The 26,941-nt window shown below is 37.2% G+C and overlaps 1 protein-coding gene across 5 annotated transcripts in view; it reads right to left on the bottom strand.

Moving 5' to 3' along the window:
• The window catches only part of LOC131942047 (fanconi-associated nuclease 1), a 45,909-nt gene extending 31,486 nt beyond the window's left edge, over positions 1-14,423 (bottom strand). The window contains exons 1-2 of one of the 5 annotated variants that reach the window (XR_009386701.1): positions 1,641-1,972; positions 445-1,053 (exon numbers count right to left, since the gene is read on the bottom strand). Coding sequence is in view for 4 of the 5 variants with exons in the window: in XM_059301718.1 (XP_059157701.1) it covers positions 445-1,053; positions 1,641-1,656 (625 nt within the window). In the remaining variant the exon portion in view is untranslated. Of the gene's footprint in view, positions 1-444; positions 1,054-1,640; positions 1,973-14,315 lie in introns of those variants that run through there. The other 4 variants (XM_059301716.1, XM_059301718.1, XM_059301717.1 and 1 more) reach the window with 4 other exon arrangements.
• Positions 14,424-26,941: the final 12,518 nt, after the last annotated feature.

Here is a 26,941-nt window from a genome sequence, read left to right as displayed (position 1 = left end):
TGTGTCTAGGTAATTCATTGGGCTGATCTAGTAATTAACTCTAGTATTTGATATGTGTAGGTATTTGATATGGACCAACTACAACAGTTGGGGAATGGACAGGGCAAAATTAAAATAAACAAGAAGTTCTGAAAACAATGTGGAGATGTAGGGCCATATCATGAAGAAACTGGCAACAAGTATTAACCAGACAAGGAATATTATGCCATCCACAAGAAAAAGTGGGAAACCCAAAAGCGCCTGACAGAGAAATTGAATGACATGAAATTATTGGAGGGAGTTGGAAAGCAATGTAAAAAAAAACTGAAAAAGACAAAAAAAGGCTGAAAGGATGTTGTGAATGGCCTATGCTCCAAGGGGGATGAAAAAGGCAAAGAAGAAGGAAGTAGGTAGTTAATTAGTTGATAGTCATAGGCTAATGAGATGTAGTTATCAAAAACTCACTTGAAAGCTTATGGTAAGAAGAAATGACTGCCCTGTCGTCAGAGTTGAATAGGGGCACATAACTCTTATCTTCAGTTACAGCCTTAAGTAGCGTTTCAAAGTTGTTTAAGTAATACGGCACTTGCTTATCTGAGCTGCTTTCTGAGACAGATCCAGTCAAGGTCAATTCCAATTGTCTGTCACATCTATTGTCTGTATGTAATTCCAATTGTCTGTCACATCTATTGTCTGTATGTAATTCCAATTGTCTGTCACATCTATTGTCTGTATGTAATTCCAATTGTCTGTCACATCTATTGTCTGTATGTAATTCCAATTGTCTGTCACATCTATTGTCTGTATGAAATTCTAATTGTCTTTCATGTGTTGTAGTTGTAGATTCTTCTATCTTGAGTTGTTTTCCACACTTTGATTTTTTAAGAGAAAGTTTTCTTTTTCCTTGACCAATACTTGTTGTCCTCGCCATGTTTTGTGAAATATTCTCAACTTGTATTATTTGAACATCATCATCATGATCGGGGGCAGTAGATAACTTTTTTGGAACTTCTTTTTTCTTCCACAGCTCATTTAGGGTTACCTGAGATTTTTCTTTAATAAACTCCGACATATCTGAAAACAATTGTAAAACTTTTAGAAAAGATAAAAATGTAGATATTAAATTTCATATTACAATTCATGAAGTAGTATTATGTAACGCACTAAATGAAGAAAATACAATGACATCCACATTGCTAAAACATATTCAACTGAGCAATGTCAAATCATATTCTGGCTAATAATATCCTAGAAAAAAATGGATAAGTTTTAATAACAGTAGAGCAAATAAAACTAATGAATTCAATTATTTTAATGTTAATGCTAAAGGTGGTAATTTAAAAAGAAATTAAACTTGCAATAAATATTGGTGTTTAAGTCTATATTTAAATTATTAATCTACCCTAAATTTTTTTTTCTGTTCATAATTAAAAAAGATTAGGATTCAGATTATTTATATTTTCTGATTACTCAGAGTTTTATAGCATTTATTTATATATATCTATTAAAATCACTATTTTTTGTTTGTTTTTGGTGTTATTTAAATTAGATTTAAGAGTATGAATAAAATTAATGAACCAAAAAGTTCTTAATTGTTTGCGGCAAGGGATACATTAAAAAAAAAAAAAGATGCTATTGTTACGATCCCAAGGGATCTTTACCTGTGTTTGGCCCCATCGAGGAGACAGGTGACCAGCGCTTGAATAGCCGGCCAGGTAATTAAGATGAAATGCGGAGGCATGTTTATGTACTGGCCAGTATAGGCCGTGAGAATCTAAGGTTCTGGCCAACCACACTGTTAATTGGATTCCACGCTGTGGGCGGTGCAGAATTGGAGACTTTGAGACTCGGCTAGTAACGTGGCTAACAGCCCATAAATTACCTTGTGACGCCACGGGATACCCTTGATGCTTGACCTAGGCTAGTAATGTGGCCAACAGCCCATAAATTACCTTGTGACGTCACTGGCTGACCCTTGATGCTTGACCTAGGCAAGTAAAGTGGCCAACAGCGCATAAATTACCTTGTGACGCCACTGGCTGACCCTTGATGCTTGACCTAGGCTAGTAATGTGGCCAACAGCCCATAAATTACCTTGTGACGCCACAGGCTGACCCTTGATGCTTGACCTAGGCAAGTAAAGTGGCCAACAGCCCATAAATTACCTTGTGACGCCACAGGCTGACCCTTGATGCTTGACCTAGGCTAGTAATGTGGCCAACAGCCCATAAATTACCTTGTGACGCCACAGGCTGACCCTTGATGCTTGACCTAGGCAAGTAACGTGGCCAACAGCCCATAAATTACCTTGTGACGCCACTGGCTGACCCTTGATGCTTGACGTAGGCTAGTGACGTGGCCAACAGCCCATAAATTACCTTGTGACATCACGGGCTGACACTTGATGCTTGACCTAGGCTAGTAACGTGGCCAACAGCCCATAAATTACCTTGTGACGCCACGGGCTGACCATTGATGCTTGACCTAGGCTAGTGACAGACTGTGGTTTACGGCTGGGAAAACCTTCCAGATCGGACGGGGACAAAGTAGACGGTTATGGATGGATCTGACCTAGGGTCAGGCTCTAATTAAAATTGGTCCCACGGTGACGAACGGGGGACAAGTACTTTAGGAGGGTAGACAGCAGACTAGGGAGACACACACACGGAGACACTCACTCGGATAGCTAATGAGGAGGCATGGACTTCAGTTGTTGTAGATAGTTGTGTATTTTTCTTATTGTGTTCCATGTGGTGGCGGGTTAACGTTACGTGTTGTATTTTGTGGCAATAAATAGAGATCATTGAGACTGGTGTTTATTTATTTTAATTTTATTTTTCTTGTTCACGATTCCCTGACTAATTCAAAAGGATTAGAGAAGGGTATCGTAATACTATATTATATTTACCTGTGACATTGTTAGCTTAAATATAAGAGAAAGTTATGATAAATGCAATGGGACGGCGTGGCCTAGCGGTGGACATTAGACTGCTAACGCCATAGTTTTGAGTTCGGAACCGGGTTCAATCAAGTTAGTGCAATGTCCCTGAGTCCACCCAACTCTGATGGGTACCTAACTCACGTTAGCGAAGTGAAGGCGGCTGGGCATAGTGCTGAACAGATTATCCCTTTATATGCAGAGGTCAAGAAACATATGAGCTACACTTCATCTGCCCAATGGATTGTTAGGTCTAAAGAGGAATCTTTTTTTTTTACGTTATGATAAATGCAATGATCAGAGTTACGATTTTTCCCCACACAAACTTTCCAGGAGCATTCTCAACAACTCCTCAAAGTTTAACGGTGAAGGGATGAAACTAAGGTATAGTAATGCATGAAGGACAGACCCACCCACACCCACATACTTTCACTTCACTTTTATGTATTATCTATAGATCTATATATAATTCTCTTCTAGGAGACGATAGAAAACAAGCTGTAAACGCGCTCCCTACCATCCCCACCCCTACATGGTCTTAGTGAGCTGTGGTTCTTGCTATGGTTACCTTCGTGAAGTCGGGTTTAGTGACGACTATTAGGGGCAGATAATTTAGTTTGAAACTATTTTAAACATGGGGGGGGGGAGGAAGGGGGGGGGGGGTTATGGCTTGTTTAATATATATTGCCAGTAACATAATATATCTATATATAATATATAGATATGTTATTTATGTTCCTGGCAAAGTATGAAACTCCAGCATTCTATAGAATACCTAGACAATGTATACAATCCTTGTTGTTTTCAGGCAATGTATACAATATCAGCATTGTTAAATACTTTTCCTAGGCATTATATTAAATGCCTAGGCATAATAAAAATGACAAGAACTGCTCAGGCCAAGTTTGAAATCCCTAGAGTGGAAATGTCTTTGGTATCAAAACACTAAAATAATGAAAGAATAAATACAAAATGAACAAGAGAAAATCTTTACTAGGAGAACAAACAAATCAGAAGCATTATTACTAACTATCTCTTGCAGCATGGAAGGCTAGAATGTCATTTTGAACTGCGCTTAATTTTTTTTCTAATCCTAACCTTAAACCTAACAATGGTGAAGGAATGTTCTGGCGGGAATGTGCATTACACACGCTGTCTATTTGTTATTTGGTATTCTATAGAATGACTAGGAAATGTATGAAATAAGACAGAAATAGGATGCATTTCATACTTTGTAAGTATTCTATAACATGCTGGTTTTTGCACATTGCCGGTAACATATTTAAAGTGGTACCTGGACATAAGAGAACCCTGACTTACAGGGTATTTAAGATATGAGATCTCGAGCAAGCAAAAATTGCTTTGACATGTGTGAAATTTTTTTTATACAAGTAACCGGATTAGTGAGTTGCACTGTTTGTGGGAAAAAAACACCCTGAAAAAGTTGCAACAGATGGTGCATTGAAGGTATTTAATGGCACTGAAGTAACTCATTTTTTAAACTTTCTGAAAGAGATGAAAAAACAAACCTCTTGGACAATTATTTAAAAAGCCTGTGTGAAGTAGTGCAGAAAGCTTGGCAGAAAATTTAAGACCAGCAAAGAGAAAAGCAGTGATGGAACTCAAGCGAAAGTAACAAAACATTATAAAGGTTCAATTATATTTGGTGACATCAAAGTTCTGAAAAATGTATGGATGAACAAAACATTATATAGGTTCAATTTGGTGACATCAAAGTTCTGAAAAATGTATGGATGAACAAAACATTATATAGGTTCAATTATATTTGGTGACATCAAAGTTCTGAAAAATGTATGGATGAACAAAACATTATATAGGTTCAATTAAATTTGGTGACATCAAAGTTCTGAAAAATGTATGGATGAAGTCCGGCATTAAGAGAGTAAACAAGCAAGTGAATTAAAAAGAGCTTATAATGAACAGAGAGTAAGTGAACCAAGTGAGGCTCCACCACCTATCTACACACTACATTAAGCCTATGGGAAGGAGTGGTCTAGCTGTAGAGAGCTGGACTGCTAACCCATAAGTCTCGAGTTTAAATCCGGGTTTAAGTCAGTAGACCGTCCTTGAGTCCACCCAACTCTGAAGGGTACCTAACTCACGTTAGGGAAAGTAAAGGTGGCTGGGCATAGTGCTGACCACACTATCTCTTCATATGCCGAGGTCATAGAAACAAGTGAATTCTACTTCACTTGCCCAATAGACCGTCAGGTTTGAAAAGGAAACTTTACTTTTACACTAAGCCTACACTTCTACCAGAATCTTCCATAAACTGAAGTCAGCTGACTTTCAAGATAAATATACTCTTTCAAACCAGTTCATTTCGATGCATTATTCTTTATTATGTTGGTAAACAATATTTGCAATTTTTAAATACACTTTTCTTATTTAAAAAAAAAAACACGTAAAAAATTGGGTGGTATTTTGGGGGCTGGAACAAATTAATAGCATTTCAATTAATTTCAGTAGAAAAACTGCAGAGAGAGAATGGCATTTTGACATACAAGCAATGTTAGGGATAAAATTATTTATAAATTAAACTCTTAGCTCAAGGTACTACTGAAAATATGTATTTTTCTAATCAAGATAATCCATTTAAAATAGGCTAATTATTATCATTTTGATTACAATTTTAATTAGGCCTATTCGCAAAATAATAGCTAATTATAGCTATAGGCCTAATTAAATTTTATGGATTATTTCAGGTGCTGATATTATTGTAAGTTTTATTTGTGATAAACTGTGATATGATTTTTCAAAAAAAAATTTGTTTTTAAATTGATTTGCAGTTGCTTTTTTTTTGTTTCTGGGCCAGGCAATAGAAAGAAATAAGAAAGTAAAATAAAATTTTAATGAAGGATAATTGGAACTAATCAAGTAAAATTAAAGAGAGGGGTGCTGTTCTATATAGGTCAGTATGCAGACCGAAAATCTATGTTGTTTTTTAAGATATTAAAATGATTCTTTGCTAGAGGGTAGGGGCAACAGAAATATGCAAGTAAAAAAATTAAACTAAGTATGGTTATACTGGTGTCCGATTATGAAATCTTCTTTAAAAAAGGGGTGTTAGGTTTCTGGTAGTTAACTAAATAAATACACTCATGGCTGGCTAATGTCAATGCTAACCCTGTCCCTAACCCCAACCCAGGTCCTACAATACGCCTAACCCTAATTTCTAACCATAAAATTAGTCGAGATTGCAATACTACTAACAACCCAACACCCCTTTTTTAAAGAAGATTCCATAATCGGACACCCATATCTATTATAATCCCAAAAACCTTAAAGTTCTCGTAAAAGTTTATTAAGCTAGATCTAGATCTAAGTGTTTAGTTGTACCACACAGTGGCGTAGCGAGGTCGGGTGTCACCAGGTGCAGCACCTGATGGTGTCACCCCCCCCCCGTAGGAATATATATATATATATATATATATATATATATATATATATATATATATATATATATTTCATATTGTGACCTACTTAGGTCGAGTCATTTTTATTTTGACATTGTATAATTCCTTATATGGAATGATGGTGTAACACCTGGGGTTTTTCCACTGACTTATTAAGGTGTTTGAGACATAGAAATTTTCCATTAAAATCTGATTGAATGATTCTGATCAGATGATTATCCCAACCAATGGCGACATGAGTTGAGGATAACCTCCCCTGTCACAGAAGTCTTTAATTGCACTGCACACTCGCAACACGAGGCAGTTTTTCTTGACCTGGCAGTCTACGGGGCAGTTTTACCTTGATCAGGCAGCCGTCCATATTGTCCGGCTATAGACTCTGACCATTTGAACGTGAGAGTACTTAAGACCTGTGTGTGCCTTGCTTTCTTCAGTTGATTTAGTCTTCTAGTTTAATATTACTTGTCGCTAAGTAATTCTAGAAACTACAGCAGTGTTGTGTGGCCTGTAGCTGTTCTTTAGACAGTGTAGAAATCTGTGATAGTGTTTTTTCCTACATTGTGTAAGTTGGGTTTTGATATTTTATACATTAAATATTTTATTTAGTTCAACCTTGTGTTCTGCCACTTCTGAGTTCGCTGATTAAAAGGTCGTATGTAGATTGGATGAGTGTTAATTACAATAGTATCACTAGCTTCCCTAGACATTAAATTCGAGCCCTAGTGGGTCGTTGTGTTAAGTGTTCATCCACTTAGGCCGTAAGGCATTTGCATATGACCCCGAAAAAAGAATCCGGGGACGTTCTCCTTCTATTTGGCTGATAGATAGGTTAACGTTACAAAGTGGGGGCTCGTCCGGGATTTAATCTGTCGTTCCAGTTGTTGTTTATATCAGTTGAATACTAAGGTTAGTTGGATTTAGTTGTTTTTATATCCAGTAGCGCAGTGTCCTTACAACGCGCGCTCAGGCTAGAGTATCTAGGTCAAATAAGCAGACGTGTCACGTCCTACATTTAGAGGTCAAGTACACGGCCCAACGCTGTGTATTAATTTAAAGGATCTAGGCTTGTTGTGATTTTCAAGTTAGTGTTATGGAGTCTTTTTTGGCTAATCCTACTGTTGAAGATGTAGAAAAGTTGAGTAGAAAAGTTTTGGTTAGTGTTGTTAAGGAATTGAAATTGGATTATTCTGTTACGCAGAAGTCAGAAGTGTTGAGAGATAAAATTGTTGTTCATTTCATTAATGAAGGAGTATTTGATGAAAGTTTGTTGGCTGGTGTGTTGCTCCGCGAGGAGAAAACTCTAGAGAAGGTAGAATTAGAAGCTAGAATTGCTTTAGAGAAGGAGAAAGTTGCTCTAGAGAGACAGGAGTTAGAGGCTAAAATTGCTTTAGACAAGAGGAGGTTGGAATTAGAGTTTGGTCAAGTTAGTGATGTCACTTCTCTGGTAGATCCAAAAAAGTTGTCGGTAGGGCAAGTGATTGCCAAATTTGGGAAATTAGTTCCTAAATTTGATGAAACAGATTTGGTCGTTTTCTTTAACTCGTTTGAGAGTTTAGCGAAGACTTGTGAATGGCCCGAAACCTCCATTACTGCTTTATTGAGTTCTGTCCTTACTGGGAAAGCTGCAAAAACATACCAGGCACTCTCTCACGACGTTCAAAATAACTATAGTTTGGTCAAGACTGCCATTTTAAAGGCCTATGCACTGACGCCCGAGGCCTATCGGACAAAATTCCGAACACTCCGCAAGTTACCCACACAATCATATGTGGAATTTCTTTTTGAAAAGGAGAAAATATTCTCAAGGTGGCTACACTCTGAAGAAGTTTCTGAGTTTGAGAAACTCAGGTCACTTATCCTAAGGGAAGAATTCCTATCGTCCCTGCCTGAAGAGATACGACTACACATTCTGGATAACAAGATAACTGACATCCAGAAGGCTGCTGAGTCGGCTGACACATATATGTTGGTGCATAAGAAACCACCAGTGTCAGGAAACCGCCTCAACCCCGTGCTTCCCCTTTTTGGCAGCAATCATCCTGTTGGCCAACATTTGAAGGCATCACAGTCCAGAGAGAAACCAAGATCAACTCTCAATCGTCGAGCGGTATGCCAGTTCTGCAAAAGGCCTGGGCACCATGTCAAGGACTGTTACAAACGTCTTCAATATAACAGAGAGGTGGTGCGTACTTCCGCGCACTATGCTCTATCCCCTCAAGCAGCCAGTTCAACTATGAACTCTAGAATTCAAAAGGGCTCTAACCCTAAGTGTCCGCAAGAAGGTAGTCAAGTCTCCACACATTATGTGCAGTCACATTTTGACTGTTCTCGCCACCATCCAGTTTCTTCCGAGTCTACCGATCTCGAGGGATCGAGAAAAGTTGACTTTTCATCTTTTATTGCCGAAGCCATCATTAGCAAACCAGGTGATCCGTTGTCTCAGAAGAATATCACCGTTCTAAGAGACACAGGAGCGTCACAATCACTCCTTTTGAAAAGTTCAATGGACATTTCACCAGAGACGAACACCGGAAGGATTTCCATTATCCAGGGAGTGGGGACAAAATCTACTGTCGTCCCTCTACACAAGTTTGCCTTGAAACATCATCTCGTCGAAGGTGAGGTCATTTTAGGTGTGATAGATAGTATTCCAGTCCCAGGAGTACACCTACTTCTAGGGAATGACCTTGCGGGAAGCAAAGTATACCCCTGTACGGTTTCAGACCCTTTGTCAACAGTTCCAGATAATGATTATGAACTGTATCCTGCATGTGCGGTGACAAGAAGCCAGACCAAACAATTGGCTGACACAACGTCTGAACCACACCCGCCATCATCGTCAAGAAATTCGACTCCCAAACTGGAGTCTATGCTTCCAGAAAACACAAGCTTGGGCTTACCCCTGAGAATATCTCAGGAAGACATCATTAAAGCTCAGCAAGTCGACGCGGAACTCAAAGCAACGGTCGAAAAATCTCTATCATCTGACGATGGAGAATATTTCTCCGAGAACGGCCTCTTCTTTCGTCGCGCTATACCAGTGAATGCCTCACCAGCCGAACCATGGTTGGGTAAAAACCAGCTGTGGATCCCTCCACCTTATCGGCATGAAATACTTAAGCTGGCACATGACCATCCAATGTCAGCGCACCCAGGAGTCACTAAAACGACGGCGAAGATCAAAGAACTGTTCTTTTGGCCCAAAATGAGAAAAGATGTGTCGCGTTACTGTAGAAGTTGCACGAACTGTCAGTTGGCCGGAAAGCCAAACCAGACAATTCCTAAGGCCCCTTTGAGTCCGATTCCTGTATTAGAAGAACCCTTTTCTAAAATCGTCATGGACTGCGTAGGTCCATTGCCTAAAACCAAGGCGGGCAACGAGTACCTACTTACCTTTATGTGTTCAAGTACCCGTTTTCCCGAGGCGATTCCCTTACGGAACATTAAGGCAAAGACTGTAGTCAGAGCCATGACCCGGTTCTTCACTACCTTTGGATTACCTAGAATCGTGCAAACAGATCAAGGCAGCAACTTCACCAGTCACCATTTTCAGGAAGCACTAGCCAAGCTAGGCGTTACCCACATCACCAGCTCAGCCTACCACCCTCAGTCTCAAGGCGTACTTGAGAGGTTCCACCAAACCCTCAAAACCATGCTAAGGACATTCGCTAATAGTAACACCCAATGGGATGAGTCTGTTCCTTGGATTATTTTCGCCGCGAGGGACTGTGTCCAGGACTCTTTAGGCTACTCGCCTTTTCAACTTGTGTTTGGACATTCTGTCCGTGGTCCCCTGAAGCTGATACACGAACGTTGGACAGGTACCAGTGATCATCCAGTGGAAAACTTTGACGATTTTCACGTTCGACTGAAAGCCGTGTGCGAAATGGCTCACAAGAACTTAAGAAGGGCCCAAGTGAAAATGAAAGGACTGTATGATAAGAGTTCTTGTAAACGAACATTCAATCCAGGCGACAAAGTTCTTGTGCTAGTGCCTAATCTGAACAATGCGTTATCCTTGAGATATTGTGGACCTTTTACTGTGCATTCAAAATTAAGTGATTTGAACTATGTTGTCAATACGCCCGACAGAAGAAAGAAACAGACAGTGTATCATGTCAACTCACTGAAAAAATATTATGATAATTGTAACAATTTTCAATCCACAGCTAAAATTACTTTACCTGTATGTTCAAATGTTTCTGATGATGTGATACATGATAAATTGAAACCCCCAAAATTGGTAAATTCTTCCTTTTTAGATGATTTGAATGTCCACCTTATGCATTTGTCCACAGAGGAAAGCCAGAGATTGTCCCAATTATTTGAGACATTTCCCTCTATTTTTGGGGATGTCCCCAAAGAAGCGAAGGTTCCACCTCATGATGTAGACGTTGGTGACGCAAAACCCATTAAACAACACCCCTATAGAGTTAACCCGGAAAAAGCTGCTTTGATAAAAGATAAAATTGATTATATGCTCAAGAATGATATCATTGAGCCCAGTCAGCAGCTGGAGTTCCCCATGTCTCCTAGTACCGAAAGACGGTGGATCTTTCAGGTTTGTGACCGACTTTAGGAAGGTGAATGCGCTCACCAAAGCTGATTCCTATCCCTTACCTCGAATAGAAGACGTTATTGATAAAGTTGGTCAGGCTAAGATAATTTCCAAAATTGATTTACTTTCAGGATACTGGCAAATCCCCTTATCTGACCGTGCAAAAGAAATATCTGCTTTTGTAACCCCTAATGGTTTTTATAGATACAAACGTATGCCCTTTGGTATGCGAAATGCTGGTCAAACTTTCCAGAGAGTCATTAACTCTGTCATTGCTGACATAGACCAATGTGAGGCCTACATAGATGATATAGTAGTATTTTCTAATACTTTTGAAGAACATATTGTTCAATTGACTAACCTTTTTAGAAAATTGTCTGAAGTTAATTTTACTGTAAACTTACATAAAAGTGATTTCTGTAAAGCTTCAATTACCTATTTGGGTTATCAAGTGGGAACGAACCAAGTTCGGCCCATTGAAGCTAAAGTAGATGCTATTGTAAAGTTGCCACCTCCCAAAAATTGTAAAGAGATCAAAAAGTTCCTTGGGATGGCTGGTTACTATAGGCGGTTCTGTCAAAACTTTTCAGCTATTGCTGAACCTCTTACTGCATTATTGAAAAAGGGTGTTGAGTTTAAATGGTCAAATAAATGTCAAGAAGTTTTTTTAACCATTAAGTCATTTTTATCAAATGCTCCTGTTATGGCTGCACCAAATTTCAGCAAGCCCTTTAAACTTGCCATTGATGCTAGCAACTTAGCCATTGGCTCAGTCCTATTTCAAGAAGACAACATGGGAATTGACCATCCCATTGCCTTTTTTTCCAGGAAGTTAAATGAAAACCAAAAGAATTATTCTACTATTGAAAAAGAAGCTTTAGCTTTGGTTTTATCATTACAACATTTTGAAGTCTATGTCTCTTCTTCAACCAATCCAGTCAGAGTGTTTTCTGACCATGATCCTTTGAAATTTACCTCTAAGTTAGGACAGACAAATCAAAGAATATTGAGATGGTGCTTATATTTCCAAAATTTTAATCTGGAAATTTCACACATTAAGGGTAGTGATAATGTTGTGGCTGATTGTTTGTCAAGGATGTAAAATCTTGTTACACACATTGATCATGTGACATGCTTTGTGGTTCATTAGGACCATAAACAGGTTTTGTTTGAGTGTCACTCATATGAAAATGAGTGGTGTGAGTTTTGAATTTTTATCAAAATTCCAATCCTGTTGAATATTTTGTTTATTTTCAGGTGAACCTTAATTAAAGGTGGTTTTTGATTATATGTAATCTTTTATAATAATATGTCTTACATGACTCAATTGATATTGTAGCTAGTCATTGAAATAAAGGTCTTACCCTGGCGGGTTTACCACTTTTAATATCCTCATGGAAATATTGTAATACCCTTTTTTGAGGGATTTTGATGTATAATTACTTTTTGAAGGGTTACTCCCCTTTCACCAATTGTAAAAGTTGGAGTTACTTCCCTTTTATGTTCAGGGATATTTTCATCTGGTGTTATGATTTTGATTGCCTACATTTGTAAAACATTTTTGTTATTTCATTGCCAGATTGGTTCCTTATGTATGTTTTTGTGGAACCTATCTGTCACTTCCAAAAAGGGAGGGGATGTGACCTACTTAGGTCGAGTCATTTTTATTTTGACATTGTATAATTCCTTATATGGAATGATGGTGTAACACCTGGGGTTTTTCCACTGACTTATTAAGGTGTTTGAGACATAGAAATTTTCCATTAAAATCTGATTGAATGATTCTGATCAGATGATTATCCCAACCAATGGCGACATGAGTTGAGGATAACCTCCCCTGTCACAGAAGTCTTTAATTGCACTGCACACTCGCAACACGAGGCAGTTTTTCTTGACCTGGCAGTCTACGGGGCAGTTTTACCTTGATCAGGCAGCCGTCCATATTGTCCGGCTATAGACTCTGACCATTTGAACGTGAGAGTACTTAAGACCTGTGTGTGCCTTGCTTTCTTCAGTTGATTTAGTCTTCTAGTTTAATATTACTTGTCGCTAAGTAATTCTAGAAACTACAGCAGTGTTGTGTGGCCTGTAGCTGTTCTTTAGACAGTGTAGAAATCTGTGATAGTGTTTTTTCCTACATTGTGTAAGTTGGGTTTTGATATTTTATACATTAAATATTTTATTTAGTTCAACCTTGTGTTCTGCCACTTCTGAGTTCGCTGATTAAAAGGTCGTATGTAGATTGGATGAGTGTTAATTACAATAGTATCACTAGCTTCCCTAGACATTAAATTCGAGCCCTAGTGGGTCGTTGTGTTAAGTGTTCATCCACTTAGGCCGTAAGGCATTTGCATATGACCCCGAAAAAAGAATCCGGGGACGTTCTCCTTCTATTTGGCTGATAGATAGGTTAACGTTACAATATAGCCTACACTTGTAAGGGTTAGGGTTATTATTATTTAAATATTTAATTATTTAAATTTTTTTTTTTCTGCTGAATGTATTTAATTTTTTTACCCCCCATCCCCACCCCATATATGGTTTAACAAATAGCTTATTACAATTCTCAACCAAACTGTTTTCCTCAGGCATATATATTGCAACGTTGAGTTGATGTAACTCTCCCCATCCCTCTTTTCACCCCCATGGTGATTGCTTTTTAAACTGTGCTCAGATAATACTAACGATTTGTATGTATATTCGGTTATAATTTCAGCTGGATGTGGCATGTTTTCTTTACCATTAGTAGATTTACGTCATGGTGTCACCCCCCCCCCCCCCATACCACCTGCGGCGGGATTTGATCACTTTGCTCTTAACAGACTATTTAATAAAAATAGGCCCCTAATTCACTTTAATTAATCATTTAATTAAGTAAAATTATGATTTTTCTGTATAGGCCCTATATTTTGCTTAATTTTGCCTTGGTGTCACCCCCTAAATGGTGTCACCGGTGCGGTCAGCACCGCCCACCCCCCCTCCCTCGCTATGCCACTGGTACCACATCAGAAGAAGGAGTAATAGGCAGCTTCCCTGTCTATCTGCTTGTTTGAACATACTGATATTTAATTGGCAAAATGATGAAATTTACATCATTGTTTGTTCTTAATTTTTTTTTAAACTTTCTATTATTAAATGACAAAAATTGTATCTTAAATTAAAAATTACTAGATCTAGATCTAATTAGGGCCTAGATCTATCTATAATTCTATAGTGTCGTGAATAATTAATGATCATGGGTAAAAGTAAAAACCTTAGTTTAGATTAGAGGCTAAACTTTAGCGTCGTAAATTCGGTCAGTAATTCGGCCACTAGTAATGTGGAAGTGGAGGAGAGTTAATTAATAATGAATATGACAATATGTCTTTAATATGGCCAAATGAAAGAAATATTCATTAGTTACCTCCACCGCACATTAGGCCTATTACTGATCAAAGATTGAAAATTTGCTACTACTGAGAACAGCAGCTTTCTTCAGAAATTATTTAGAGTAGTTTCCCTTTTAGGCCCTAGGCCCTAACCATACATACGACATGTATACCATACATGTCTGGAACACACAAAGCCCGCGAAAAGTCATTCTTATCTGGAAACTTTTTTCTCCATAGAACATGTAAACTTTACACCGCGTTTACACTTACGACAAGTATAATACACATTTCTAGAACAGGAAGCCCGCCAAAAGTTATTTTTATGTGGAAACATTTTCTCTATACAACAACAATGTTTACTTTAGCGTTCACACTTACAGAACATGTTATAGAACACTTTATAAAACAACCATGACCTTTGACCTGGAGCGTCCGCTTTATTACGCCTAGATGGGGGCGTCCATAAATAATTTACACTCGTAGTGGGGAGTGGGGAAGGGGTCCGAAATTTAGTTGCGGTGTGTGATGAGGAAGGGGGGGGGGGGGTAGATGGAGTAACGTCACACTTTTGCATTATAAAAAAGCAATTTTAGAAAACAAGTTTTAGCCGTTATTTCGCGTTTTAAAAAACGGTTTTTATAAATTGTAATAGGATTTGATTAAAATACTCTATGTTGACAGAGTTAGATAAGATTTTGGAAAAATGTCGATGCTTTAAGAAAAATTCAACTGCAATTTAGGGGGTGTGGGGGGGGGGGGTTTAGCATGAGGTGTGACGTCATTTTAGGGGGGGGGGGGTCTGGCTTTTTGTGACGATGTGTGACGCAGGCGAAAGGGGGGGGGGGGTAAAAAATCGTCAAAAAAGCGTGACGTCATTTATGGATGACCCCATAGCCTATTATTAAAATGAAGAGTAATCAAAAGTAGTTGAGACCATCCCAGCTTCGGTACTGATGGATAGAAAGAAGCACATCAGCGCTTTTTTTGTACCTTTTAAGTTCATGTCTCAGCCATCGGTATCCGTTTCACGTGAATTATAGGCCTATATATTTTAAAATGTTGTACTTGTTTGAGAAAAATAATTTATAAAATAATTATTGGTCAAAACGCAACGTACTTTACTACACACTGAACGATATTAGCGACAAAGCAAAGAAATAACTCATTAGCTAAAAATTCGACACACTTAACATGCCACATGCCAGTGGCGTAGCGAGGTCGGGTGTCACCCGGTGCGGCACTTAATGGTGTCACCCCCCGAGAGGCGTAGCGACCCTTCCCGGGGACAAACTTTAATTTTATTTATTTGCACCCCCCCCCCCCCCGAAACTTTCGATTTGCATCCCCCTCAAGTTATCGATTTGCACCCCCCCCCCCCTCAAACTTTCGATTTGCACCCCCCCTCAAGTTTTTCTCTATATATGTTGCTATTTTTTTCCTTGGTGTCACCCCCCTAAATGGTGTTCATTTCTTCATCGGTAACCATACTGTAATGGATTGACGATAGAAGCATGTGGTTGTATATAAACGTTTATTGGCCTTCAACTACATGATGGAACGAGAGAGGGCGGAAGTGACGAGAGACAAAGATATATATACATGTAAGGGACATCACTCAAGATAACAGTATAAATATAATACTAATACAAGAAGAGTGAGTTCCCTTGACTTCACAAGTCTCACTATATTACATCCCTTTACCCTTAGTAAACACAACACATCTCTCAATAGAACAATTTACAGTATCCTAAAATCACCAATTATATTGTAACATGAACACTATGGTAGATTACATCCTTACAAACAATGCACAATATGTTACAACATAATTAAAATACAAAACAATGATGTCAAAGTCCTTTTGACCTTTAAAATCATAGGTCTAACTTATTTGGGACTTTGATTGTCCTGCTTGACCTTCTCAGTGGCTTTTGATTTGGTGACTCAAGATTCTGACCATCTGGATTCTCTATCTCAGGAGGTCTAGGATCAAAATAATTAATTCCAGAATTTACATTTTCTGACTCCAGACTACTTGGTTCACTCATATCAACAGAACTTGGTTGTGGAACAAACTGAGTTGGTGTGAACTGTTCAGATTTGGTGGGATTGATAGATTCACACTTATTATCTGCACAAGTTATTTTTAACTGGTCTGCATGTCTACGGACAATAAGTCCATCATTTGTTTTTACTTTATAAGACACAGGTCCTGTACATTGAACAATTTGACCTGGTATCCATTTTTCCTTTCTCCCATAATTTCTTAGATACACATTCTCATTAACACCAAATTCTCTTTCAATGCATGTTTTGTCATGATTTAATGGAACTATTTTTGAATTGGCATCTGGAAGTATTATGCTGTTATTCAGATCCTTGACTGACATAGATTTCTTTGATTGATCAATTTTCTCAGGTATTCTGATAGTGCTTTTTTGGTAACCAAAAATACTGTTTAAAAGTACTATCCTGGACCATATCAATTTGCAACTGTGATCCAGTATTTGAAGTGGGTGTATTAAATGGCAAAAATCTTTTTCTTCTTTTGATGTTACCCTTTTAGTTTCTGTAAGTGCTAATGATGTTAGCAAAGTTGTTTGATGATCACATTCCTTCTTATTTAAAGCATTTGAAATTGCCATATCACCATAATCATTTATTAAGTTACAAATACTTTGTTTAGGCAACTCTGACTGATAATGGACTGCATCTTCTCCATCTTTTAGACTTAATTCCATTTTTCTTATTGTATATGGCCTTAAGTCATCATTCACTGACTCTTCAGGCCAACCATTCTTACAGTACTCATATACTTTTATTAAGCACTCATCTTTTTGTGTTTCTCTCTTAATATCATTCACATCTATATTGGAGTTATCCATGATAGTGAAGAGAACAAATACATCTTCTGGTACATAGCTAAGGCTTTGGTTTTTTAAAGGTAATCTACTAAGACTATCTGCACTATTCTCAGATCCAGGTTTGTATTTCAATTCATAATTGTATGTAGTTAGTGTGATAGCCCATCTTTGAATTCTTGGTGAGGCATGCTCAGGTAGGGTTTTGTTTTCTCCAAATAAACCTAGCAATGGTTTATGATTTGTAAAGATGGTGAACTTCCTACCAAACAGAAACTTATGAAATTTCTTAACACCAAAAATGATGCCTAAGCCTTCCCTATCTAACTGAGAATAATTTTTCTCAGCCTGGTTCAAAGATCTACTGGCAAAAGCAATGGGTCTGTCACCCTTTTCATCTATGTGGGATAAGACTGCTCCTACACCATCTGGTGAAGCATCACATGTTAATATAAGTCTTTTCCCTGGGTCATAGTGAGTTAGTAAGGTGTCAGAAGACAAAGCTTCTTTTGCTGTATTAAAAGCAGCATCTTGTTGTTTACCCCAGTGCCAAGTTGCATTTTTCTGTAGCAGCTTGTACAGTGGTGATAGTTTACCAGACAGATTCCCTATGAACTTTGCATAGTAATTTATCAAGCCCAAAAAAGCTCTTAGTTGTTGGGTATTTTCAGGTTTGGGTGCTTCTTTAATGGCTTTTGTTTTCTCAGGTTGAGGTCTGATACCTTGCTTGCTTAATATATAACCAAGAAAACTAATTTCTGTCAGCATGAATTGACATTTATCTTTGTTTATCTTTAAACCTTTTTCACCAACTATTTTCAAGACTTTATCAAGTGTTTTAAGATGTTCAGTGTCATTCTTACCAGTTATGTACACATTGTCAAAGTAAACACAAACATTTGGAATATCCTTAAAAATACTGTCCATGACAGCTTGGAAAATTCCAGGGCTGGATGATATACCAAAACATAGTCTTTCATATTAGTAGAGTCCTTTATGTGTGTTTATTGTCGTATAGACTTTTGAATCTGGATGCAGTTCTAGTTGAGTGTAAGCATGACTAAAGTCTAATTCAGTGAATTTGTCTCCTCTTGCCAAATTCAAAGAAATTTCCTCAATGTTAGGAATAGGGTACCTATTTAGCTCTATTTGCTTATTCAGTGTAGCTTTATAGTCTCCACAAATTCTTACAGAACCATCCTTCTTTAACACTGGCACAATGGGCGTTGCCCAATCGGAATAGTCTACCTTCTTTATGATGCCATTAGATTCCAATCTACTTAGCTCATTTTCAATTTTATTCCTCATTGCATAAGGTGGAACTCTAGCTTTGCAGTATCTTGGATTTGTGTCTTTAATGCTTATCTTCACTGTTCTACCATTTAGTAATCCTGAATTACCAAAAACACTTTCATTTTTAGATATAACTTTATCTATTGAAGTAAGACTAGATTCTCCTGCATTGATCACTGAAAATATACTCTCCCAATTTAACTTAAGATCACTTAACCAGTTCCTACCTAGTAATGGTGGTCCATTTCCTTCAACCACAAGAAGAGGAAGTTTAACACTTTGACCATTATAACTTACATGAACCATACACTCTCCTATTACCGGAACATAGTCACCAGTGTATGTTGTTAGACACTTGTGACATGGTTGTAGAGGCACTGATCCTCCTGTGACAGCGTCAAAGTCCTTCTTTGTGATGACTGTTAGAGATGCTCCAGTGTCAAGTTGGAAGCTGATGCTCTTACCGTTGATATTAACTGGTACATTGATGGGAGCATGACTTATTGATTTCACAGAGAACAGGTTGAAATCCGGCTGCGAATCAGTTTGAGCATTTTCACAGGTAGAGTGGTTCATTGGTTGGGTTATGTAGTCTTGGTGAGAGTTAACATAGTGCTTTCTTTGGTTGCGGTACTGTCTTGACTGGCTAGATTTAGCAACAGACGAAGACTTTGCAAAGCAGGCCTTGGCAATGTGACCTTGCTTACTGCACTTATAACAAGTAGCTGACTTGAACTTGCATCGATGAGATGCATGGGGACCTTTGCATCGATGACATTTTTGATCATTATTACTAGATTTAGATCTAGGATTTGAACGTGCAGGCTGTTTAGCATAAGTTAAAATGCTCTGATGGGGTTGGTGTTTGTTGACTAACCTGCTGGCTACTGCATGGATCCCTGAGGGCGTTAGAGATCTCGCCGCATCAGATGACTGCTGGAATGAAGTTGCTAGTTGTATTGCTTTTTCTAATGTTAGATCTGACTCGAGAAGCAACTTTCTTTGAATATCAGGGCTGTTTACACCTGTCACAAACTTTTCACATAGTCTGTCAGACAGCGTGTCTCCGAATTCACAAAATTCACTTAAATGACGTAAAGCAGCAACATATTCTGATATTGACTCGCTTGGTTGACGAGTCCTACCGTCAAATCTAGCTCTACATAGAAACTTTGATGGGGTAGGCGCATGGTGGTCTGTTAGCAATTTGCTCAGCTCGTTAAAGCTCTTAGTAGTTAGACTAGCTGGTGCGCATAAGTCCTTTAGTAGCCTAAATTGTTGAGGCCCTATGACTGTTAACAAAACAGCTCTCTTTTTGGCTTCTATCGTCACGTCGTTAGCTTCAAGGTAAAAGCTTAACCTATCTAGATAATCATGAATGGTTTCATCATTCGAATCAAATTCTTTTATTTGGCCATACAGCGCCATTATTCTAGAAATACTTAGCCAATATGCTCTAGCAAACCTCTTTTTGAGTAAGTAGGTGCTCTTTCTAGTGGATTATTTATCCTCGTCGCCAGATGTAATGGATTGACGATAGAAGCATGTGGTTGTATATAAACGTTTATTGGACTTCAACTACATGATGGAACGAGAGAGGGCGGAAGTGACGAGAGACAAAGATATATATACATGTAAGGGACATCACTCAAGATAACAGTATAAATATAATACTAATACAAGAAGAGTGAGTTCCCTTGACTTCACAAGTCTCACTATATTACACATACCATATTAAATGCACTCGCTGGTAAAGAGATTTAAAATTAAGAGACTTAACAGATTTCTTTAAATACCCGGCTCTTCAATGGTAGTTATGTTGTTTTTGTCTTTTAAAAACACCTATTTCGGCTGAGCTTGGGTCTGACCACACCATCCCTTCATATGCTAAAAGACAGAAACATGTGAACTCTACTTCACCTGCCCCGTGTCCCCACAAGTCTAGATAGGCAACTTTATTCATCAACCTATGAAAAAAAATTGAAAATAAAATCCTTAAAAAAAACTTTAAAAAAAACCACGTTTTTCTTGTGGACTAAAAAGTAGAAAATAAATTTTCATACATTTGATGACAAAAAACGTGGGTACGTTCACCATCAAATTTCCCGACCCATCTGCCCGACCCACGTTTTTTTGTCATCAAATGTATGAAAATTTATTTTCTACTTTTTAGTCCACAAGAAAAACGTGGTTTTTTTTTTAAGTTTTTTTTAAGGATTTTATTTTCTCCTTTTTAGTCCGTTGCTACACATGAAAAACGTGGTTTTTAAAAAAGTTTTTTATATAGTTTATTTTCTACTTTATCTAATGACTTGATTAAGTATGACTTGACTAAGTGTTTATAAATACACGGACTAAAAATCTTGAGCGACCAGGATTCGAACCTGGGTTGTCGCGGCCACAACGCGAAGTACTAACCGCTATACGATCACGGCCAGCGCGCTCACATCGATTGGGGCCGAAGTAACTGTGTCAATAGGCCTCCAGTCTTGTCGGTATCTTTAGAAATCATGTCCTCAATTTTATGGTCCTTGGGGCGTAATTAAATTAAGCTAATTACGGTCTCTAATTGCTAGTTTTTATGATTGCATCTGAAATTGTTAGGCGAAAGTAGCCTACATGCCAAATTTCAGATCCCTATAGCGATAGAAGTGGGCTAATTTTCGAAATCAATTGTAACAACAAACATCCAAACAAACAAACAAACGCGAAGCTGAGATTAGAAAAAACGTGTTAATAAAATACTTAAAAAAACTTTTTAAAAAACCACGTTTTTCTTGTGGACTAAAAAGTAGAAAATAAATTTTCATACATTTGATGACAAAAAACGTGGGTACGTTCACCATCAAATTTCCCGACCCATCTGCCCGACCCACGTTTTTTTGTCATCAAATGTATGAAAATTTATTTTCTACTTTTTAGTCCACAAGAAAAACGTGGTTTTTTTAAACGTTTTTTTAAAGTATTTTATTTTCTCCTTTTTAGTCCGTTGCTACACATGAAAAAAAGTGTTGTTTTTAAAAAAGTTTTTTATATAGTTTATTTTCTACTTTATCTAATGACTTGATTAAGTATGACTTGACTAAGTGTTTATAAATACACGGACTAAAAATCTTGAGCGACCACGATTCGAACCTGGGTTGTCGCGGCCACAACGCGAAGTACTAACCACTATACGATCACGGCCAGCGCGCTCACATCGATTGGGGCCGAAGTAACTGTGTCAATAGGCCTCCAGTCTTGTCGGTATCTTTAGAAATCATGTCCTCAATTTTATGGTCCTTGGGGCGTAATTAAATTAAGCTAATTACGGTCTCTAATTGCTAGTTTTTATGATTGCATCTGAAATTGTTAGGCGAAAGTAGCCTACATGCCAAATTTCAGATCCCTAGAGCAATCAGAAGTGGGCTAATTTTCGATGTCAATTTTAACAACAAACATCCAAACAAACAAACAAACGCGAAGCTGAGATAAGAAAAACGTGTTAATAAAATACTTAAAAAAAACTTTAAAAAAAAACACGTTTTTCTTGTGGACTAAAAAGTAGAAAATAAATTTTCATACATTTGATGACAAAAAACGTGGGTACGTTCACCATCAAATTTCCCGACCCATCTGCCCGACCCAAGTTTTTTTGTCATCAAATGTATGAAAATTTATTTTCTACTTTTTAGTCCACAAGAAAAACGTGTTTTTTTTAAACGTTTTTTTAAAGTATTTTATTTTCTCCTTTTAAGCCCGTTGCTACACATGAAAAAAAGTGTTTTTTTTAAAAAAGTTTTTTATATAGTTTATTTTCTACTTTATCTAATGACTTGATTAAGTATGACTTGACTAAGTGTTTATAAATACACGGACTAAAAATCTTGAGCGACCAGGATTCGAACCTGGGTTGTCGCGGCCACAACGCGAAGTACTAACCACTATACGATCACGGCCAGCGCGCTCACATCGATTGGGGCCGAAGTAACTGTGTCAATAGGCCTCCAGTCTTGTCGGTATCTTTAGAAATCATGTCCTCAATTTTATGGTCCTTGGGGCGTAATTAAATTAAGCTAATTACGGTCTCTAATTGCTAGTTTTTATGATTGCATCTGAAATTGTTAGGCGAAAGTAGCCTACATGCCAAATTTCAGATCCCTAGAGCAATCAGAAGTGGGCTAATTTTCGATGTCAATTTTAACAACAAACATCCAAACAAACAAACAAACGCGAAGCTGAGATAAGAAAAACGTGTTAATAAAATACTTAAAAAAAACTTTTTAAAAAACCACGTTTTTCTTGTGGACTAAAAAGTAGAAAATAAATTTTCATACATTTGATGACAAAAAACGTGGGTACGTTCACCATCAAATTTCCCGACCCATCTGCCCGACCCACGTTTTTTTGTCATCAAATGTATGAAAATTTATTTTCTACTTTTTAGTCCACAAGAAAAACGTGTTTTTTTTAAACGTTTTTTTAAAGTATTTTATTTTCTCCTTTTAAGCCCGTTGCTACACATGAAAAAAAGTGTTTTTTTAAAAAAAGTTTTTTATATAGTTTATTTTCTACTTTATCTAATGACTTGATTAAGTATGACTTGACTAAGTGTTTATAAATACACGGACTAAAAATCTTGAGCGACCAGGATTCGAACCTGGGTTGTCGCGGCCACAACGCGAAGTACTAACCACTATACGATCACGGCCAGCGCGCTCACATCGATTGGGGCCGAAGTAACTGTGTCAATAGGCCTCCAGTCTTGTCGGTATCTTTAGAAATCATGTCCTCAATTTTATGGTCCTTGGGGCGTAATTAAATTAAGCTAATTACGGTCTCTAATTGCTAGTTTTTATGATTGCATCTGAAATTGTTAGGCGAAAGTAGCCTACATGCCAAATTTCAGATCCCTAGAGCAATCAGAAGTGGGCTAATTTTCGATGTCAATTTTAACAACAAACATCCAAACAAACAAACAAACGCGAAGCTGAGATAAGAAAAACGTGTTAATAAAATACTTAAAAAAAACTTTTTAAAAAACCACGTTTTTCTTGTGGACTAAAAAGTAGAAAATAAATTTTCATACATTTGATGACAAAAAACGTGGGTACGTTCACCATCAAATTTCCCGACCCATCTGCCCGACCCACGTTTTTTGTCATCAAATATATGAAAATTTATTTTCTACTTTTTAGTCCACAAGAAAAACGTGTTTTTTTTAAACGTTTTTTTAAAGTATTTTATTTTCTCCTTTTTAGTCCGTTGCTACACATGAAAAAAAGTGTTTTTTTTTAAAAAGTTTTTTATATAGTTTATTTTCTACTTTATCTAATGACTTGATTAAGTATGACTTGACTAAGTGTTTATAAATACACGGACTAAAAATCTTGAGCGACCAGGATTCGAACCTGGGTTGTCGCGGCCACAACGCGAAGTACTAACCACTATACGATCACGGCCAGCGCGCTCACATCGATTGGGGCCGAAGTAACTGTGTCAATAGGCCTCCAGTCTTGTCGGTATCTTTAGAAATCATGTCCTCAATTTTATGGTCCTTAGGGCGTAATTAAATTAAGCTAATTACGGTCTCTAATTGCTAGTTTTTATGATTGCATCTGAAATTGTTAGGCGAAAGTAGCCTACATGCCAAATTTCAGATCTCTATCAGAAGTGGGCTAATTTTCGATGTCAATTTTAACAACAAACAAACAAACGCGAAGCTGAGTTAAGAAAAACGTGTTAAAAAAAAGAATGACTTTGTGTGTCTCGAACACGTACCACCCACACGGTATCAGTTACATTATCATATCAGCTATTTAGGCACCTCAGAAATAATGAAAAATAAAAGATGTAGTTAAGAAACTTAACTTACGCGAATAGATTAAGTTCTTTCAAAGTAACTTTTATCCCAAGTTAGCCAATTCCATAGCTAAACAAAGATTTCTATAAAATAATTAAGGCTTGAAATAGATTAATATAGAAATTTATTATGGTAATAGAATCTAAAGTAGATAGTCTAAATCTAGATCTTAGTTTTTCCGTAGATCTAGTCTAGATCTAGAATCTCTAGAATCCAAATAGATAAAATAAATTTTATAGGCCTAAGTTTCGGCCGAGAATATTGTCTTGTATTCATTTCATAGCGTACGTAGAGCTAAATCAAATTTGAATGAAATAGTTCATTTCTTAATATTCCAAAAACGGAAGATGACGCGATGAGATTTGTGTACTTTCCTAGCTGTAAACAATTGGCATGTGACGTCATTGTTTTATGCGTTCTTTTTTACAACTATAAACACTTTTCCGCTTCTATAATTGAAATATTTCTACATTCGAATATGCCTTTTTAAAAAATTTTCTTCTTTAAATACAATTTTGTTTGTACATTTAAAACATCTACTATATTATTTTCAACAGATGTCCGTATCAAGTTCTCCATATATCGCTGAAGATTCTGATGCGATATCTTGCGAAAATATTTTGCGGACCAGCCGATCAAACACTACAAATATTAAACCTATAGGCCTTATATCTATTTTAAGTTCCTATGCGCCGTGTCGTGAACTGTAGGCTTTATTGGCTTTATGTTCTTTTTTAATTGCGGAAATCAGTTTAAAATTTCGTTTACTTCCCTTTGTTATTCTATTTATAGATTCAAAATGCTTCGAGTCGGAGCAAAGAAAAGATAGGTTTATTATCCTTGAATTAGCCGGGTGATCTACACAGGAAATGCTGTTATATCTATGAGTTACTCAGTGATCAGATCAATGACAGAAACAGAGATAGCCATTCGCATGGGGTGGGGGTGCAGAGAGAGAGAGAGAGAGAGAGAGAGAGAGAGAGAGAGAGAGAGAATTGCGCACATGGTCTTTTATATATTATGATATTATTAGTACATGAATTAATTGGAACATTTATAATCAATTAATAAATGACGTCATTCAGGAGTCTTGCCTTTTGTGAGTCATCAAAAAAGCATGACGTCATTTATGGATGTCCCTTAAATCAGAAGGTTTTCCTCCTCGTGAGCTGGGCACATACAGCTGTACACGTGAACACCGTGTGTCTGTCTTTTATGCATTACTACACCCTTCATGCTATCGCAATTGAGATGTTTTTGAATACACTCCCGCAAAGATTTCTGTCGTATGCCTAATATTTGTTTTAGGGGGGTAGACTTTATTCGGGGCGAAGCCCCCCCCCCCCATCTACTTAAATTTTTCCATTGGTGTCTAAAACATGTACAGTGAGACGTTTTTTTTACTTTCTCGTATATACGAAGTATAGAGAAATTCTTGTAATCGTGCAAAAAAAAAAAAAAAAATCGAGAATTTTACAAATCTCGACGTTTTACAACTCACTGATACGGAAAAACATAATTTTGCAATCTTGTCCGTATGTCTGTGTGTCTGTCTGTCTGTCTGTGTGTGTGTCTCCGTGTGTAAACACGATAACTTGAGTACCGTTACAGCTAGGTTGATGAAATTTCATATATAAGTGTTTTATCAAAATCGTAGATCCGTATTAACTTTTGAGCGATTTCCGATAACCGGAAGTGGTACTTTTCCTACTTTGAATTTTTCAAAAGCCTATAACTTGAGTACTATTTCAGATAGATAAATGAAATTTCACATGTCAGTAAAAGATCTAATTCTCTACCTACTGTTAAATTTTGAGTAATTTCCGTTCACCGAAAGTAGTAATTTACGCTACTTCCGATTTCTCAAAAAACTAATGTAAATTTTTAAAGTACTAATAATATTGCGCACTATTATGCACTTTTTTATTTGGCGTTCACTTGGTGTGCAATTCTTTTGTCTACGACATTTTATTCTATTTTTAAAAATTTAAGTATTTAAAATCGATTAAAAATCACGTCTATAGCCCGAGTTCCCATCCCCTGTTATTTTATATAAGAATATTCGAGAAAGTTTTGGGGGAGATCACTTCCGGTTTATTTCTTCTCAACGCAAATTAATATTTATAACGATATATATGATATTTGTAAGCTGCTTATCAATGTCGTATATTAGTTTTAACATAAAGACACGGATTAAAAAATAATTTGTTTACTTAGAAGTGCTTTTAAAACGTTGCTTGTCTTGTTTCTGTTAAAGCTTTTTGTTTAAAAAATAAAAAATAAAACAGATATAAGTTCGAGACACGCATTAAAGAGACGAAGAACGTCAGCTTTAAACTTGATTTTTTTACATTAATCTTTATTTATGAAAATCTTACCAGTACGTTCACAAACGAAGATCTACTTTTCTTGCCTTTCGTGAGAAAAATTCCTTGATTATGTCACCACTAGTCATGCTGCCCAGCTTCGCCTAGGCTTTCGAAAACATCGATAATTTGAATGCTTAATTAATTCGCCCATATAAGGCGCAGGTCAGTCGAGGTCAGTTTTGACCCCCTCATCGTAGACTTTTCGGCCAACCGGCCCCCGTGTTCTGTCGCCCCAAGGCAAGATCCTGCCAAATTTGAAGCTCCTGCGGCGCGGGGAAGTGCCCTATCGGGCA

The sequence above is a fragment of the Physella acuta genome, unplaced genomic scaffold, assembly GCF_028476545.2.
Source record: "Physella acuta isolate Inbredline_101_S28 unplaced genomic scaffold, ASM2847654v3 ptg000385l, whole genome shotgun sequence".
NCBI lineage: Eukaryota > Metazoa > Mollusca > Gastropoda > Physidae > Physella > Physella acuta.
This window is presented reverse-complemented; position numbering and strand designations above follow the sequence as displayed.